This window comes from Microtus ochrogaster, unplaced genomic scaffold, assembly GCF_000317375.1.
Source record: "Microtus ochrogaster isolate Prairie Vole_2 unplaced genomic scaffold, MicOch1.0 UNK110, whole genome shotgun sequence".
Taxonomy (NCBI): Eukaryota; Metazoa; Chordata; class Mammalia; order Rodentia; family Cricetidae; genus Microtus; species Microtus ochrogaster.
In genome coordinates, this window is record NW_004949208.1 from 662,730 (window position 1) to 682,530 (window position 19,801).

Here is a 19,801-nt window from a genome sequence, read left to right on the forward strand (position 1 = left end):
ATAATAAATAAGTAAAAAAATATATAGAATCTCGTAAGCATGATGATATATAGATAGGAAAGTTATTTCCAGAGGTTTGAGGAAAACCCAAAATGTCAAATGTTACAACTGGGGCTGGAGAGATGGCTCAGTGGTTAAGAGCATTGCCTGCTCTTCCAAAGGTCCTGAGTTCAATTCCCGGCAACCACACGGTGGCTCACAATCATCTTTAAAGAGGTCTGGTGCCCTCTTCTGGCCTGCGGACATGCACACAGACAGAATATTGTATACACAGTAAATAAATAAATTAAAAACAAAACAAAACAAATGTTACAACTGTGGAAAAACAAGGTCATCTAAAAAAGGGATTGTAGACAGGGCATTCCTAGAAACAATGTTTTTTCTAAGAATAATTCATTTAAAACATCCCTCCCTTCTGGATTATGCAGGTGTGGCAAAGGAAGGCATTGGACTATTGAATGTAGGTCAACGAGAAATATTAAAGATAATCCTTTGCCATTGGGAGACTGTGTGAGGGGCCTCCTACAGGCCCCAGTGCCAAATTCAGTTCAATAGTTTCCTACCATCTTACACAAAATTCCTTTCAAAAGCAATTAATGAACCTAATGCCTATTTTAAGAAACCACATTGCTCTGGATAATAGAACAGATATAGAAGAGAGAACAAAAAAATTTAGGAGAAACAATAAAGCAGATATTTTGGCAAATTTCTCTAAATGAACAAAGACCAAAATTAAAAATACGAACAAAGGTCTGGTAGACACAGGTGTGGATGTAACAATAATTTCATCAGAATCTTGGCATCAAAATTTGCCTCTTAAGACATAAATATTCAGTTTTTAGGGATTGGAAGTTTATCTCAGACAAAGTAGAGCACAAACTGAGTCAAATGTATAGGATCAGAAGAACAGAGAGGAATATTAAAGCCATATGTGGCTAACAAAGCAATAAATTTGTAGGGATGTGATTTGTTATAGCAATGGAATGCTCAGATTAACATTCCCCAATCTTAGAAACAAACCATAAATTAATGTGTGTTTCCAAGAAAAATATTACAAGATATTGTAAAGAACAGTCACCAACCATTCAGGTTTTACAAGAACAGGGCACAACAGCTGCTAATCTTCCAAAGGCACCAACAGCTCTATCTTTAAAATGGTTGACACACAAACCTATATGGGTTACACACTGGTCTTTAACAACAGAGAAACTGCAGGCTTTAGAACAGTTGGTACAGGAGCAATTAAATGCTCAGCATATTGAAGAACCAAACAGCCCTTGGAATTCTCCTGGTTTGTTGTTAAAAAGAAATCTGGAAAATGGAGAATGGTAACAGATTTAAGAGCTGTTAAGAAGGTGAATTCAACCAGTGGGCTCTCAACAGTCTGGCATTCCTTTGCCTTCTCTACTGCCTAAAGTATTGCCTCTTAAAGCTACTGATTTAAAAGATTGTTTCTGGGGGCTGGAGAGATGGCTCAGTGGTTAAGAGCATTGCCTGCTCTTCAAAAGGACTGGAGTTTGATTCCCAGCAACCACATGGTGGCTCACAACCATCTGTAAAGAGGTCTGGTGCCCTCTTCTGGCCTTCAGGCATACACACAGACAGAAAATTGTATACATAATAAATAAATATTAAAAAAAGATTGTTTCCTCATTATACCTTTTAAGGCAGAAAAATTTGCCCTCACATTGCTTACTTATAATTCTCAGCCTGCTAAGAGATATCAATGGAAGGTTCTTGGAAGGTTCTTTTTTTTTTTTTTTTTTTTTTTTTTGGGTTTTTCGAGACAGGGTTTCTCTGTGGTTTTGGAGCCTGTCCTCTTGTAGACCAGGCTGGTCTCGAACTCACAGAGATCCGCCTGCCTCTGCCTCCCAAATGCTGGGATTAAAGGCGTGCGCCACCACTGCCCGGCTCAATGGAAGGTTCTTCCACAGGGAATGTAAACAGCCCCACCCTGTGCTAGCATTTTGTAAGTCAGCCATTGGAAATGATAAGCAAGCAATTTCTTGAATTTATAGTTTACTATTCTTGGACGACATTTTACTATCTGATTCAAATGTAGATATTTTACAAAGAATGTTTGAAGAAGCAAAGAACATTTTGACTTGTTGGAGATTACAAATTGCTCCTGAAAAAAATACAAAGAGAAGATTCTATTAATTATTTAGGTTATAAAATAGGTTTACAAAAAATAAGACCCCAAAAGGAGCAAATTAGAAGAGTTCGATTGCAGACTCTTAATTACTTCCGAAGATTGCTAGGAGACATTTCCCATATACAGCGCACTGATGACCTAATTCATTTCAACAAAACTGTAAGTGGTGACAAGGTCTTAAATAGTCCCTGGGAATTATCAGCTGAGGTTGAGAGAGAATTGGCTTAGATTGAAGAGAAATTACAGAAGGCACATGTGGATTATGTAGATTTGAATCTTAGCTGTGGGTCATCACATCTGGTCAACTTCTGCTGCACTTTTTGCTTTTGGTAAAAAAGTTAGTTGGTACTAGTAGACTCCAACTGCCAATGTTGGAGTTTAAGGCAGAGTAATAGCTCTGGTTTTAGAAAACCACACACAGGCGGTCTGGAGAGATGGCTCAGCAATTAAGAGTACTGACTGTTCTTCCAGAGGACCTGGGTTCAATTCCCAGCACCTATAATGCAGCTAACAACTGTTTGTAACTCCAAGATCTGACATCCTTTGTAAGACATACATGAAGGCAAAATACCAATGCAAATAAAATAAAAATAATAAATTATGTAAGAAAAAAGAAAGAAAAACTTTCATTCATGGAAATGAGTTCCTCTGAAACTAAGCAGGCTTCTTTTAGTGATGGAGAGGCCTACAGAGGGATATGAGCTCATCAGCACCAAATCTGGAAGTTCCTACACACTTGCAAGGAGACCTGGTGGTGGCCAGCAGCTGAGAAGAGTGGGCTCACGGCTAATTCCTGAGATTACCTTGTGGAAGTTTCATCAGTCCCTACATTAATACACTCACATCTTGCAGAAGCTTTTCCAAATTCTCTTGAAGTTCGTAGAAATAGTGTGATGTAATGAGGCCACTCCGAGATTTATCCAGGCAGTCTCGAGCCATCTCAATCACCTGATGGTGAATAAAGCTCAGGGCGCCATCTGCCAAGGGCAACACATTGTCTGGAGTGTTACAGGAAATGAATTCGGCCAGGCGCTCTTCCATTTGTGCAGTGGCCTGAGAACAAAAGAGATGATAATTCCCTTCCAGTCCCAGCTTAGCTGCAGCAAATGCTGAAGGATGGGATCTTTGTGTGCCTTATTGCCTCATGCTACCTTGGGAACCCTAATGAGAGAAGGCATGAAGAGGTCACTGCAGGTAACTTAGCCCCAACACCTTCAAGGCCCTCTATGATTTTGGTTTACCTGTCTCTTGCCATACCCTGTAATGCAAGATTTCCAGTATTCTGTAAACACACAGGTTTGCTAGTCTCTTACTGGCCGTATTTCATACCACTGACTTTATTACACATTCTCTGGGGTTGGCCCAGAGTTACTGTTGCTCCTTATCTCAATCAAGCATCATCAATCCCCAGACAATTTTGCTTCCTGGGAAACAAAAGTTCTCTTTCCTCCCGAGCAAAGAATGGAGGTCTGGTTTAGAGCTCTCTTGGGCCCCTAACTATTCTAGAATTTGATGTCTTTGTCACTGGGTGATTTCTGACACAAAAGTATGTGTAGCATGTGTACAGGTGTAAATGTGTATCTCAGTACAAAGAGGATGAGATATTCGAGATACATTTCTCAACACTGCACACTCTGGAATTTTATTATAAAGCACAACAACATGGCTTCACAGCTGTTTTCCTGCTCTTTTTTTGTTCTTATTCTTCTGTCTACTTCAAGGCTACCACATGGAGATCAGAGGAAACAGATTAAACAGAATAACAGCTTATATTACTGAGTATTTCTAATAGGATTCTATTATTATGAGTAGTCAATGAGGCAAATGAAGCTCAGGGAAGTTAAATAATCTGTCCACAATCTTGCAAAAAAATGGAGTAGAGACAAATGCAGGTGGTCTGGGTTCTTGTTACAAGGTTTCGCCGGTACAAGTCAAGAAAGAAAAGCAGGAAGCATTTTTGTCATCTTCCTCAGCTGTCATGTGTATGCAAGGGACTAAACAGTTTAAAAGAAGGACTTCTGAGAGCAGCAGGAAGCATGTACCCCAGATACAAACGAACAGACAATTCAGGGAGGCCTGGACAGAGAGGATGAAGGAGGCCTGAGCACCTCAGCCCCCTATTATCTCCCGGATAGGCTTCTGATTGCTATTTTGGTTGTCATCTAGAATTTACTGAAACCCAAAAATGGTTGGGCACACCTGTGAGGAGTTTTGCTTAATTAAATCATTTGAAGTGGGAGGATCTACTTCTAACCTGGATCTCTGAGGTGGAAATATACACTTTTAATCCAGATCTTTTGATGTGGGAAGGCCCACCTCTAATCTGAGCCATACCTTCTGCTGGAAACCTATGTAATAGACACCTTTTTTTTTTTCTTGGTCTGTTTGTTCTTGTTCTTGCTAGCAAGTCCATTCCTTCACTGGCACCAGAGTCTACTTCCTTGGGATTCTGGTGTATTCTAAAAACCAACTAAGATATCTAGCCCTGTGGACTGAACAACCACTTAATTACTGAACCTTCTGTTCATAGGCGGCCATTGTTGGATGAGCTGTAAATCAGTCTAATACATTCCTTTTCTTTTCTTTGTTTTTTGAGACATGATTTCTCTTTGGAGCTCTAGCTGTCCTAAAACTCACTCTGTAGACCAGGTTGGGCTCGAACTCAGAGAAATCTGATCTGCCTCTGATTCCTGAGTGCTGGGATTAAAGGCATGCACCACCGCTGCTCAACCCATAAATCCTATTTTTATATAGAGAGATTATGTTACTCTAGAGAACTCTGACTAATACAAGGCTAATTGCTTTCTGTAGGAACAAGTCTATCCTCAGAAGTATATGATTATACAGTGTATGAATATACAGCAAGTAGTTTTTGATCAGAATTGCAAATTCACTCCAACACTGGGGCAGGATTGAGTTTGAGGTTAGCCTGGGTTAAGTATCAATAGTTCCTGCTACAAAGTGAGACTGACTCAAAAAAACAAAACAAACCCCTTAACAACAAAAAACACAAACAGGCAAATTTAAAGAAAATAAAGGAGAATAGGGGAAGGGTAGGTGGAGACAGGCCCAGTCTGAACTCAAGGAGGTTTGTAGCAGAAGTGTAAATATTATTTCCCAACTATCTTTGGACAGGACCAATCTTCCTTTCCATTTTGAAAATGCTAACAGAAATGTTAGCAAGCTCCACTCGCCACTGCTCTGTAGTGGAGAAATAAACTCTCTCAGTGAAGACCTCTGCCCCTCTAGATGCCTCTACAGCTGGTGATCTTTCTCACTGCTTCTGCACTGGCTCTGGGGTCTTCCTGCTGGGTTGGCTATCAGTAGCCATCCTTGGATGTTATTTTCTCCTTTAAAACAAATCCTTACCTTGGGGAATCTTTCTTTGTACACATGATTCATCATTATTATTTCACTGTCGAAAGAAACTGGGGACCGCCCAGGACTGAATAAGAAAGAAACAATCATTATTTTAGTATCACAGAAACATTAAGGAGAACAATCTCTGAAGGCCCTGAGTTCCAACTGTCTTCAGTATCTCACATACTCTTACATTAATAAGAACTAAGTTCCAGGTTTCCTTTATTTGTAGAGCTCCTAGCACATCTGTTTATATTTTTAAAGTGATATTATGTGGAAATAGGCTACCTTCCTGCAAGAGGTATAGCTTTCACACTGCTCCTTGCCATGGCTGAGAAGAGGGAAGTTCACTTGTCAGTCAATCTATGATTGGCTTCCCTAGGATAACCTCTTTCAGAGAAGGACTCCCTGTCCTTATAGCTTTGCTTAGTGGGATAAGCACACATGTCCTAGGTATCAAATCAAATAAGCAACCCAAGACTGCATATACCTTTCTTATTTCTAAAACAAGCTACAGCCAGTGGGCTACCTTGACTGTCCAACCAAGAGGATGTAAAAGCTGCCATGAGTTCTAAGACTAAGTCTTTTTTTGAAAATAGACAGCAATTTTTCAGCCTTTAATTAGTTTTCATAGCAACCTATATCTTTCTATCTAGCATATTTTGTTCATGTCTCCTGAAACATTTCAAATCTTGAGTCAAACAGCTAGATATCCAGTTTAGTGCCTAGACACTTGAGCTCAGTTGTCAGCTGGATTACGTTTAGAACTGTCCTTTGGCCTTGTTTTGTTTAGGGACTTCCCTGAATATCACTATGGTCCTCACAATCTCAATTGGCTTATAAGTACCCATAGTCCCTGTGAGTTGTTCCTTTATGAAATCAGGAAAATCCCTGGGATCCACACTCTCATTGTATTCTTGATCTTTTACATTTACACCCCAGTCACATTTTCAATCTGTGAGTCTGAATTATGTCTTTGTGACCTAGGCAATGATTCCCTGTCACTTGCAGTATCAACATTACCTGATGGGATTCTTCCTGGGAGGTACAGTTCCTCTGGAATTCCAACCTGTGCTTCAGTGAATTCATCATTTTCCAGGAACCCAAGAAAACCTGAACTTAATGATTAAAAGCCACGCTCATTTTCTGGTATCATGATCCTCCTTTGCTGAATGTAGTTTGGAGGGTAAAAAGAGAGCCAGCTACCTTGTACTTGACACCAAAATAATTGAGTGTTACTGTACTTGACTCACTAAAGTTTTGGCTGTGTCTGACCAGAGTCAGCAAGCTATGGCTCTGATCTTTTTGTAAATAAAGCTTTAAGGAAGCAACCCGAGGAACTTACCTGTACTGAACAGTAAAGTGACTCAGTTTGGTAGACATGAGCTGACTGCAGAGCCTAAGGCATTTACCAACATGGCTCTTTGTGTGATACACACGCTGAACCCTGCACCATGCAGGAGCCTATAGGGACTAGGGCAGTAGGGAAGAGTAGCCCTTACCTGAGGCTGCGGGAGCGGGGCCGCATAGCTGGAGACTGCCGTCCCTCCTCATCTGGTACACTCTCTGTGCTAAAATGCTTTGTCAGAAAGTGCAGCTCATCAGCTGTAGGCTGGAAAGGCAACTGATGAAGCTTTTCTTGTGAGGAGCATGATGACTAGAAAATATAAGCAAACCCCACCAGCATTAAAGACACATGCAAGGGATCTGGAGAAACAGTTCAGTATTTAAGAATGCTTGTGGCACTATACTATGGTCCAGGGGTCAGATCTCAGCAGCAATGCAACAAATTGGGTAAATAAAAAGCAGATTTTTCTATATGAAACTCTTTGCCTTAAAGAAAGTTTCTAGCTAGTTTGAATAGTAATTAATCAATCACGCTTTCTGCTCCATAAATATTCTAGGTAAACAAAGGTACCCCCTTGTTTTCTCTTTCATAACCCTGGCCCCGGGGACAGCAGCAATGCTTCCTGTAGTTGCTTGTTATTCAGAGGAGAAATAGTCTGCTAAGGTTAGGAAGACTGCACTGTGGTAGGAAGCCAGGGACACTACAAGTCAAGGTAATCCAGTGGGAAAGAAATCTGCTTTTGGATCTAGACTTAAATATTGAACTTAGGCTGGGCGATGGTGGCGCACGCCTTTAATCCCAGCACTCGGGAGGCAGAGGCAGGCGGATCTCTGTGAGTTCGAGACCAGCCTGGTCTACAGAGCTAGTTCCAGGACAGGCTTCAAAGCCACAGAGAAACCCTGTCTCGAAAAAAAAAAAAAAAAAAAAAAAACCCAAAAAACAAAAACACAAATAAATATTGAACTTAGTATGAAAAAAAAATCTCAAGCTCTCAACACGGCTTAATACTTAAGAATTTCTGACAAGGGCCCACCATTTACATAGGACCATCTGAGGGAACAAGCCGGTGCTATGGTGGGAATTCCACAGATATAGGCACTCTGCAGCAAATCACAAAATTCCAGAGCTCTTTCTTTACTTAGCAAGACTGGCCCAGAGAACAGGGAAGTCAGACATTACTGGTCCAATTTTCACATACCAATCAATCAAGGGCTTGGGGTTCAACCACCTGAATCTATTTAGTGTTCAAGCTTCAGTACCAACTGAGGAAACTACATTTGTAGGGTCATCCAGTGATAAATGAGCTCTGTCTGGGCCAATAGTACAAGCCTCTCCTCATGAAATGTTATAATGCATGAAGCTTAAAAAAAATACTAATTTTGTGTGTATGCCTCTGTGTGTGTGTGTGTGTGTGTGTGTGTGAGTGTGTGTGTGTGCGCGCGCGCGCTCATATATGCATGAGCTCAGAAGGGGGTGTTGGATCCCTTGGAAACTGAAAGTACAGGCAGCTGTGAACTGCCATGTTGGCTCTGAAGACTGAACCCAGATCCTGTGCAAGAGCATGACTGAGCCATCTCTTTATCCCCTAATGCATGGAATTGTAAATAGTTAGTGTGGTTTTCATAGAGTTTTAATTTGTATCTAAGTTGCAAATATAATACCCACTCAGCTCCATCTAATAAGAATCTAGTGGGCAAAACAAGTTATAGCACACAAAACTGGTATTTTCAATTATTTCAATAGCTGAATGTGGTGGGACATGTTTGTAATTGTAGCACTCAGGAGGCTGAAAACTTGGAGCCAGCCTAGACGACATGGTGAGATTGAGATGCTATCTCAAAGTGTATGTATGTGTGTGTATGTTTGGTGTGGTAAGTATCCTAATAAACTGGAGTAGTAGGTTGATCTATTAAAGTTGAATGAACAGAAATACTTATGTGCTACATATATACACAAAGACAAATAAATAAGACTCTCCCTTAGGGTTTACAAAATAATGTTTGAGCAAAATATTATGAAAAGTGGTGTTTATTAGGGGAAAAAAATCTTAAGCTTAACTGCCAAATACCAATAAGAGCTCTGGATTAATAGTGACTTATAGGCCAATGGAAGAACTAAGTACTTTTTCTTGATTGTGATTCATGACTATAGATAAACCAAGCAGAAAAGACCTAAAGACTGATAGAAGAAACAGGGCTGGGGGTCATCAAGTTTACGCTCTGCAAATCCTAAAACACTATGTGGTGCTTTGCTGACAAAATCTGTCAGCTTTGTTGTTCCAGTTGCTCCAAGAGGAAGATGCATTTCAGGATCAGCTAGCTGTACATACAATAAGCATACTGGAGGGGGCTATTGTCTAAAATCTGAAACTCTTTAGAGACAGGTCCAGCTTTTTGTTGACATAACAAACTGAGATAACAAATAACCTTCTTGAAAGGTTTTAACAATGAATGATGAAGGCTAGTAAGCCTTTGGGAAATGGGAAGAAAAGATTCTTGATTGTAATCCTAGAAGTAAGATGGGGAGAGGCCTGGGAACCATGATTAGTAGCTCCCACAACTGATCTCATGGCAGAGAGAGCTCTTCTCTGAGTGCACTAGGGAGAGAACTGGTTAATCCTTCCAAAGGCCTTATAAATATAACTATGGCTGTGAAAGTTACCAGGGCTCTTTCCCTCAAAACATCCTCTCTTATCCTCAAGAAAATCTTGCTGAGTTTAGAAGAAAAGCTGAGTATATTTTTGCAGGACTAGATGGACCTATAAGGAATTATTTCCAGAGTGAAGAAGGTATGGTTATTGCTCTGCCTACTTACTGAAACAGTGGAGCTAGGAGTATTGGTTCCATATCCTGAAGAAGGCAGAGAGGCCAAAGACCAGCGCCGTCCATCAGTCCTACATAAAAAACAAACAAACAAACAAAAAAAAGGAATATTATAAAGTTCCTAAAGAGTCCCACTCTGAGCATCAGGGTCTGCCTGTTTGTGCACATTAGCATTTTTAGGCAGTTAATTCACTGTCTCACAATACAAGCACATTGTCTGTCTAGCATGAGTTCTCATACCTCTCTATTATATGGGACTTGCTATGTGACTTTTATTTCAGAGCTAGCGACCAAAACTACAGAGTCTACGACTTTGAATAAGAGTATTAGTTATGGGTTATTTAGATAATTCAGTAGGTAAAGGTGTTTGCCACCACGCCTGACAACCTACGTTTGAACCCAGCGCCCATATACTGGAAGAAGATCCTACAAGTTGCCCTCTGACCTCCACAGTTTTATCCATGCACATGAGAATGTGTGCACACATGCGTGAGCACACACATAAATTTAAAGCTTTTTAAAAAATTATATTTTAGCTTCTGTTGTGTGCATGAATGTCCATATGTGTGTGGGCACCTATATGACATAGCATGTATGTGGAGGTAAGAGGAAAATGTGCAGGTATAGGTTCTGTTTTTACCATGCAGGGCCCAGCTATCAAAAGTATCATCAGGCTTGGCAACAAGCACCTACACTTGGTTGAGTCATCTTGATGGTTCATAAAAAGATTTTTTTTAAAGGCAGGTATGGCAGTGCACACCTCTAATGCCAGCATCTAGGAGGCAGAGGCAGGAGAATCTCTGCAAGTTGAAAAGCAGTCTGGTCTATACAGCAAGTTCTAGGCCAGCCTGGATGATAAAGTGAGACCTTGTCTCAACAATAACAAAACTTTTTTTTTTTAAAAAAAGGAATGTACATTACACGGTTGGTGAAATGACTCATCCAGTAAAGATACTGGCCACCAACCTTGATGACATGAGTTTGATTCCATGGACCCATGCATGAGAAGGAGATGAGTACTATTTTCTGACCTCCATCTGTACTCTATAGCATGCACGTGTGCGTGCGCACCTGATAATAAATATCATTAAAAAGATTACTTTATGCCATATTCCACCATCCAGACAAATAATCATGCATCCATGTTATAAAAGCTGCAGGTCAGATACCTGCTTAACTTTCCTCCATGACAGTAAAGCACAGAACTGTGGTTCCTTGTGTTGAGAGCATTAGGGGCATCCTTCTGAAAACAGAGGGAAGTCTTCCCCAAAGTCATAAACAGCCAACAGTTACTTCCCTATTCTTTTACAAGGTTATTGTTGCTCTTTGGAAAATATTCTACATGGGTCCTAGGGAGCCGGTAACTATTTACTATTGAATGGATATTCACTTTAGACTCAAACAGTGTCCACTTCAGTCAATCCTAAATGGCCTAGGGAACACCAAAGATCATTTACAAGGGGTGAACATATGAAAATCAAAAGACAACTCGTGGAGTTGGCGCTCCCCTTCTATTATGTGGGTGCCAAAGACTGAACTCATGTTGTCAGATTTGATAGAAGTACCATAATGTACTCAGCCATCTTGTCAGCCCTAAAATATTCTTTCTTTGGAGCTTGGTGGCATATTCTTCCTAAGTTGAAGCTAAATAAAAACATCTCTGCTACTATGCACTGGATATTTTTTAATTTTACTCATTTTTATGTGTATAGATGTTTTGCCTGTGTGTATGTCAGTAAACTATATTTTGTGTGGTCCCCATAAAGACCGGAAGAGGGTTTCAGCTAACCTGGGCCTGGAATTACTAAGGTTGAGAGAAAACCATGTGGGTTTCTAGATCTTCAGGAAGGGCAGCTAGTGAGTTAACCACTAAGACATTCCTCCAGCCCTGACTTACAGAATTTTAAAACATCAACAACAGAGGATCTTTAGAAGTTAAGCTCCGATTACAATTTGCATAGATTTGTCTATTTGTTCAAGGTCTCTGTTATAGCAGGGGACAGATTAAAAAAGAGGAAAACAGAAAGAAATGTTGGCAGAACTTTTTCTTTTTTAGTTTTTCGACACAGGGTTTCTCTGTAGCTCTGGAGTCTGACCTGGAACTAGCTCTGTCGACCAGGCTGGCCTTGAACTCACAGAGATCCACCTGCCTCTGCGTCCTGAGTGCTGGAATTAAAGGCGTGTGCCACTACCGCCCAGCGAGCTTTTCTTTTTCAAGTATTCCTCTGAATTCTCACCAATATTATTTAGCTTTTCTACCATGATTTGTAAAGGGAAAAGTTGGAGGTTCATGCCACATGCACAGGATTCAAATTTCATGCTACTCAGACAGACAGCTCATGGAAATTAGAATTCTGCTGGAACTCAGTCTCTGAGGCAAAACAGTGCCCAGAAAGGTGATAAACATGATATTCTTTCTTACTTCTCTGATGGGTCCTGGGTGGTCTATAAGAAAGCCAATCAAGTTCAGGGGAAAAAAAAAGAACTCGACAAAGATTAGTCAAGTATAAAGCAGGGAAAGATTTCCTGTGACCTTGTCATTTGTTTTTTCACAGGTGATTTTCAATCCTTTATTAGATTATCAGTTCTCAACCTGTGAATTCCAACTCCTTTGGAAGTTGAAAAATACCCTTCACAGGGGTCACCTAAGACCACTGGAAACACAAATATATACATTATGATTCCTAACAGTATCAAAATTACAGTTATGAAGTAACAATGAAAATAATTTTATGGTTTAGGGTCATCACAACATGCAGAACTGTATTAAAGGGAAGGTTGAGAACCACTGCTCTACAGAAAAAGGAAACCACTTGCAAGACAGCTTCTACTCTATATACACTAAAGAGCAGGGACCAAAGTCAGTATTAGATGTGACCACTGGATGTCTGCTTCCCCTGCTCATCTCACGGCAAGTCTGAGGAAGTGAGAATGAAGGTGACTTGTCCCTAGACTTGAAAGTTTGGAAATTATTCAGCAAATTTTGCCTCCAACTATGAGCCTTCTGAGTCTTGAGTTCCAACAGGTAGCACTGGAATCTCATATGGCCTCTTTACCAGAAAGGCTTAATGTTCACAACCACATTCAGAAAAGAAATCATCACAACCAGTTGCCCCAACAAACACAGAAATCACAAGCTACACTGACTATGGCCATGCACGGCAGTAGCCCATCCCATGATCCCATCATACCCATTATTACCTGTCTGCTCTGTGGCCATGGCTGTAGTGAAAAGATGTACACATGTGGTATTTTATGGATATTAAACAAGCCCTCTACCAACTGAGCTACAGCCTCAGTTCTCTGCTACACCTTTTAAGAAAGTAACCCCCCTCCCCCATCAACACACCAGAGACAAGGTTTCGCTGTGTACCCCTGGCTACCCTGGAACTCAAATCTGCAGACTAGGCGAGCTTCGAATTCTCCTGAGTGCTGGGATTAAAGACATGCACCACTGCCTCCTGGCTGATGTGTGTGCTTGCCAAATGGCCAAGTCCTTGAACTATCAGCCATCAAAACTCCTTGCTTTTTGTCCTCATCCAAGATTATAATTATATAGTTCAAGTTTTGATTTCAAAGTGACTGTGTATTTGCAGAACAGAAAAAGATTAATTCTACACATTCCTAAAAACAAGGCACTGAGCCCTAAGAATATACTCCATATCATTCATTAAACCTTAATTGAGTTAGCCTCAGATAGATAAGAAAATGTGCTCCAATCACAGGAAGTATCCAAAGTAACATTCTTACCTTGTATCTCCATCTAGTTCCAAGAAGCTACAAGGATTTGACATTTTTTTCTTCTCAGCTTTGTTGTTTTTATTTTGTTTTATTTTTTTTTTTTAAAAATCAGGGTCTCATATGTAGCCCTGGCTGGCTCAGAACTTACTACACAGAGGATATAGGCTGCCTTATACAGTGATCTACCTTGTCTCTGCCTTCCAAATGTAAGGATTATAAATCTCAGCTTTGATCTGGGAGCTCAAGTGTGGGTACAGAAAGATTATAGGTTTACTTATCATCTGAGTTTGGAAGGATTTGATACATCCCATTTCTCTCTTGTTTGCAAGTGATAGAGTATTGTCTCTGGCCTCTCCCAGCAACTCTGACAGCTTCACCCATTGTTAGACCACATTAAGTGGCCTCTGGAGAAGTCTAAGCTAACAGAGTCTCTTCAGACCTTTTGCTAAGACTCTATATACACGTGGTTTCTTTTCAGAATGTATTCTAAGATTCTCTCTTAGCCAAAGTTCAAGTTTGTGGGATTTTTGTTTTAAATTAGGGGGTTTGTTTGCTTGTTTGGTTTTGAGTTGTTGTTAGAGTTAGTCTTTAGTTTTAAATGGGAAAGTCCATTAAAAAATAATAAAGCCCCAGTTTTGGACATAAGAGCATTTCTACTTTAAAGACTACTTCCTTGACTAGGTAGTGGTGGTAACGCCTTTAACTCCAGCACTCAGGAGGCAGGCAGTTCTCTGAGTTCAAGACTAGCTTGCTTTATAGAACAAGTTCCAGGACAACCAGGACTACACAGAGAAACAAACAAACAAACAAACAAACAAAAAAGCAGCACATATGCCAATCAGAGGAGGCTCTCGAGCAACTTACCTACGGGCAGGAACAAAGGAAAAGTGAGCAGGAGCATTTGGAGAGAAATTTCGGGGGCTGTCCAAGGGACTGTTACCTGTGGTGGAAAAAGAAAAAGAAACCCCTGTGAGGCTTGCTTTGTGGGTGAGAGGTGAGGATGGGGTGTAAATGGTGTAATTTTCAGATAAGAAACCTTCCTCTTGTATTAAGTTAGTGTATCTAATTATTTTCTCATCATCAGTTTATGACTCTTTATAAAAGCTTGATGGGCCAGAGATTTTTCTCTTGCTCTCAAGATGCCTGTGACAACCTATATCTCTCTGACACCCATTATAGATGCAGCAGCAATTTATATACTTCCTGCACTCCCAGGAAAAGGTTAATTTACAGTATTTCAGAAGTTTAAATATCTCTGTAAAGACAACAGGATGCCTAACCGAAATGTTACTTGCACATGTATCTTTGAACCCTGCATCCAAGGAGCTAAGCAGAAATGTACACACTTTAAGGGAAAACAGAAGTTCTCTGGAAGGAATTCAGGATAGAAGCATACCAATAAAATGTCTTGGAAATCCAAATGCTGAGGTCTGAAAAGCATAGCAACCTTCTCAATTACCATCTACTCAATTAATTTTCATGTGGATCTGTTAACTTCCTAACTAATAAACTCAGAACCTTTGAACAAAGTAATGTGCTTTCCTTATGCTAGTACTGGCATTTTGCGACAGAAGCCCAGGCTGTCTTTGAACTCTCAGTCTTTTTGCATCAGCCTGAAATTTACTCACTTGACATTTTGATTTTTGAAGTGAAGTGTGTGTGTCTTACTAAGATACCTAAAATGGCCTAAAACTCTTGAGCTTCAGTGATCCTTCTACCATAGCCTTCCAAGTAGCTGAGACTATGGGCTGCCAATGAGTCAGGTAAGATAAGTAAATGTCAGATGATGCCAAGCAATAAAGAGAATCTAACCACATTACAAACGCATAAAGCACCAGGTGGTGGCGGCACATACCTTTAATCTCAGCAGTTGGGAGGCAAAGACAGTTAGATTTCTGGGTTTGAGGTCAGCCTGGTGTACAGTGTGTTTCCAGACAGCCATGGCTTTGACAGTGAAACCCTGTCTTAAAATCACCTCTCTGCCCAAAAAACCAAAACCAAAGATCCCCCTCAACAACAACACCAAGCCCACCAACCCCCCCAAAAATCAACAACAACAACAAAAACCCCAAACAAAACAAATGCATAAAGGAATGTCACTTAAGGAGTGGAGGAAAACTGTTGACATAAACTTTAGAAATGGAATCTATAAGACTAAAGGCAAAGGGAACAACAAATGGAAGTTCTGAATTTCAGTGACAAAGTTGTTTCCTACAGGAAACAGATGAACAATTCTGGCATTACCACGTGTGTGTACTGTAAATGAATAATTAAATAGGTGGATGGCAGGTGGTCGGAGCTAGGTTTCTCACTGTTGAAAAAGAAATCTATAGATCAGCAAAGAGAGCAAATGGGAGTGATCCATCATATCATAGTGGATTAGAGTTGGAAACATCAGGAAGAACTCATGTGTCGAATAAATACAGATGTCTGCTTAGGACTATTTACAGAAGTGCACAGCACAAAGCTATATCCAATCCGTCAGCTAAGAAAGACGGCACTGACAGCAAAGCTGTCACTCAGGTCTTTGCTTCTATACTATCCTCCCCTCTACAATGAATTTAAGTTTCTTGAAGAAATAGCTGACTCTAAGACTGAGATAAGAAACACAGATGAGCAGGGAGTATTTCATAGTGTTAGAAGGCAAGGAAGTCACAAATCAACTACAAAGTGAAATCAGAAACAAAACAGCACCATTGGGAGTGTTTCATAGGAGAACAGGAACCAAATGAAGGGACTTCTTTTCAATGGCCATAGCTAGAACAACTTAAACAGATATAAATAGGATTCAGACTAAAATATGAATACCTACTAGTCCATACTGCTCAAATAAATTAACAAATGAGATAAAGTATAGACAATTTAAATAACACTAACAACCAATTTCACCCAATTGACATAGAACATTACAATACAACAGTAGAATATACAATCTTTTCAAAGACAGAAAAATATCAGTCTTAACTAAGTTTCTTTCTTTCTTCCTCCTTTCTTTCCCTCCCTCTCTCCCTCCCTCTTCCTTCCTTTCTTATGTACAGTGTTCAGCCTCCATGTATGCCTGTACAGAAGAAGAGGGCACCAGATCTCATTACAGATGGTTGTGAACCACCATGTGGTTGCTGGGAATTGAACTCAGGACCTCCGGAAAAGCAGTCAGTGCTCTTAGCCTCTGAGTCATCTCTCCAGCCCCCTTAACTAAGTTTCTACTGCTGTAAGAAGACACCATGACCATGGCAACTCTTATGAGGAAAACATTTAAATCAGAGGGCTTGATTATGGTTTCAGAGATTCAGTCCATTATCATCATTATGGGAGCATGGCAGTAAGCAGGCAGGCGTGGTGCTGGATGAATAGCTGAGAGTCCTATATCTCACAGGCAACAGGAAGTCGACTGACAGTCACACTGAGGGAAGCTTAAGCAGAAGAGACCTCAAAGCCTGCCCCACAGTGACACAAGTCCTCCAAAAAGGCCATACCCACTCCAACAAAACCACACCACCTGGTAGTGCCACTACTCCCTGTGAGATTATGGGGGCCAATTACATTCAAACCACCACAATCATATTCAGAGTCATAATAAAATGCAATATATTTAAAAGTTTCAAATGCTATAAGATTTTTTTTTTGCTCACAATAAAATTTATAATGTTGGGGTTTTTTGTTTTGTTTTTTTGAGACAGGGTTTCTCTGTAGCTTTGGAGGCTGTCCTGGAACTAGCTCTTGTAGACCAGGCTGGCCTCGAACTCACAAAGATCCTCCTGCCTCTGCCTCCTGAGTGCTGGGATAAATGCGTGCGCCACTACCACCCAGCTGAAATTTATGTTTTCTTTTTTAAATTATTTATTTATTATGTATACAATATTCTGTCTGTGTGTATGCCTGCAGGCCAGAAGAGGGCACCAGACCCCATTACAGATGGCTGTGAGCCACTATGTGGTTGCTGGGAATTGAACTCAGGACCTTTGGTAGAGCAGGCAATGCTCTTAACCTCTGAGCCATCTCTCCAGCCCCTGAAATTTATAATGTTAAGTTAGTAAAAGAAACAATAAGAAATCTTTGGAATTTGTTTTTAATTAATATATGAGAGGCTATAGTGTGTATATTGTGCGTGTATGGGAGGCCTGTGAAAGTTTAGGGAAAAAAAGGGCTTTTATAAAGCAAGGAGATATAATGATGGGTTCCTTACAGCCTGGTAGTCTAGGACTTTATAAACCTGGGCCTGTGCTGCTGCTGGGGCCCAAGTTGGGGTTCATGGCTCTGAGGCAGCTGCAGTTTCTGTTGATATCCCAGGCTCCTGATACCACTGAAGGACAAGAAAATAGAGCTGCACAGAGCTGGCCCCAATCCTCACTGGCTGAAGCACTCAGGAGGAAAGCATCCTACACCTCACCTGGGCACCACAATAGAGCTGACCCTGTTCACAGAGCATGGGTGAGTTGGCCCTGAGAGTGTGAGAAGGGAAGGGTAGGTCGCACTCCTCTTGTCTGTCATGTGGTGACATGGGTGAAGATGTCCTTCTCCCCTCGTCCCTTGACACCTGCAGGAGGTGGGGGGACCTGACTCAACTCCTCACTAGCTGCAGTGCTCAGGAGAATGGAATGGGCCTGAGCCTCAACTGGGCAGCACAGTAGAGTTGACCCTGCAGACAGGAGCACTGGTGAACCAGCCCTGACAGTATGAGAGGGGAATAGCTAGTACCTCCTCCTTCATCTGTGATGTGGTGGTGGGGGCAAGGGATAGATGCCCTCCCTCCCCTCTTGCTGCTTCTAGCTGCTGAGGGAGTTGACCCTCCCCCTTTACTAGCAGCAACACTTGTCTTTCATTTCATGAAGACAGGACAGCACAGTTGATCCTGTTAATGGGAAGGGTTAACCCGCAAGTGAGCCAGTGGGAGAAGATAAGATGATCATGGGAAATCTGGCCCCACCTCTCAAATGCCATATGGTGGCATGGGTAGGGGAGAGATGGAGATGCCCCCCTCCCTGCACCTCTACAGTGAAGGCAGGTGGGAGAGCTGGCCCTGAGGTCACAAGAATGGGAGATCTGTCCCTGTCCCTCACCAGCTGCAACACTAGGGAGAGTGGCTCCTGTATCTTGCCTGGGCAACACAGGAGAGCTGGCCCAGAAGGAGTAGGTGTGGAAGAGTCAACCCTGAGGGCATGAAAGCAGGAGAACTGGTCTCACCCCTTGCTTATCATTGCAAGGGGTGAACTAGCCAGGGCAGTGCTGGAGAGCTCACCCTGGTGGTGAAGTGGGGTAGGGAGGATGGCTAACCCTGCAAATAACCAGGCCCAGAACAAGGTTATAAGTTGACCTACCCCAGCATCCACCCCATCAATGATCTGTTGAAGCAAGGGAATGGGCCGGTTCCACAGAGACTAAGCTGCAGGATCTCCAGGACACAGAGCAAAAACAGGATATCCACCAGTGAGAACCCAGTATTGATAGTGCAACAGAAACCAAAGGCCTCAAAGCAGACCAACAACTCTTGCTAACAAACTCTTGAATGTAAAGATGCATGGATAGAAGGGTTACGGTGTGGCTCACTATGTCACAACACTGCTGTGGGACAATGCTCGCACTCAACACACTACAGCTTCCAGGATGAAATGTTTCCTTTTTATTTCTTCTTTTCTCTTAAATTTTATTTTGTGGGGGAGGTTGCAAGGTCAGAGGGCAGATACAAAAGGATGGGAATAATGTGAAAGACACAAATAGAAAGTTTAATAAATTTTTTTAAAAATATTTATTATGTATACAATATTCTGTCTGTGTGCATGCCTGCAGGCCAGAAGAGGGCACCAGACTCCATTACAGATGGTTGTGAGCCACCATGTGGGTGCTGGGAATTGAACTCAGGGCCTTTGGAAGAGCAGGCAGTGCTCTTAACCACTGAGCCATCTCTCCAGCCCCATTTAATAAAAATTTAATAAAAGTTATTTTAAAAATTATTTTTAAAGTTTAATTAAAATGATCTCTTTTACAACTCTGCCTGTTACAGTAGTTATTCTTTAATCCCCTTTACCTTTGGCAACAATGAGGCTCCTTTCTGTTCCTAAGGAATGCCTATTCTGGACATGTCATGGAAACAGAATTATATAAGTGACCTTTTGTGTTCTACTTTGTTCATTTTTTCAACTTTATGTAAAAAGCGACAGCCTTCATGCAAAATGGTTCTACAAATTTATACTCCCACTACCAGGACAATGTCTGTCCGTCCGTCCATATCTCTCTCTCACACACACTCAACCCTTAGCTAGCTGTCTGTCTGTCTGTCTGTCTGTCTGTCTGTCCCCCTCTCTCTCTCTCTCTCTCTCTCTCTCTCTCTCTCTCTCTCTCTCTCACTCTCTCCACTTCTCCCCTTCTCCCATTTCC

At 41.3% G+C, this 19,801-nt stretch overlaps 1 protein-coding gene across 2 annotated transcripts in view; it reads right to left on the reverse strand.

Annotated features, from left to right (window-relative positions):
• The window catches only part of Mast2 (microtubule associated serine/threonine kinase 2), a 62,282-nt gene that overhangs the window by 14,948 nt on the left and 27,533 nt on the right, over positions 1–19,801 (reverse strand). For both annotated transcript variants that reach the window (XM_013355289.2, XM_005371496.3), the window contains exons 4-9: positions 14,291–14,366; positions 12,887–12,907; positions 9,678–9,756; positions 7,018–7,172; positions 5,525–5,600; positions 2,999–3,208 (exon numbers count right to left, since the gene is read on the reverse strand). In XM_013355289.2, the coding sequence (XP_013210743.1) occupies positions 2,999–3,208; positions 5,525–5,600; positions 7,018–7,172; positions 9,678–9,756; positions 12,887–12,907; positions 14,291–14,366 (617 nt within the window). The remainder of the gene's footprint in view (positions 1–2,998; positions 3,209–5,524; positions 5,601–7,017; positions 7,173–9,677; positions 9,757–12,886; positions 12,908–14,290; positions 14,367–19,801) is intronic.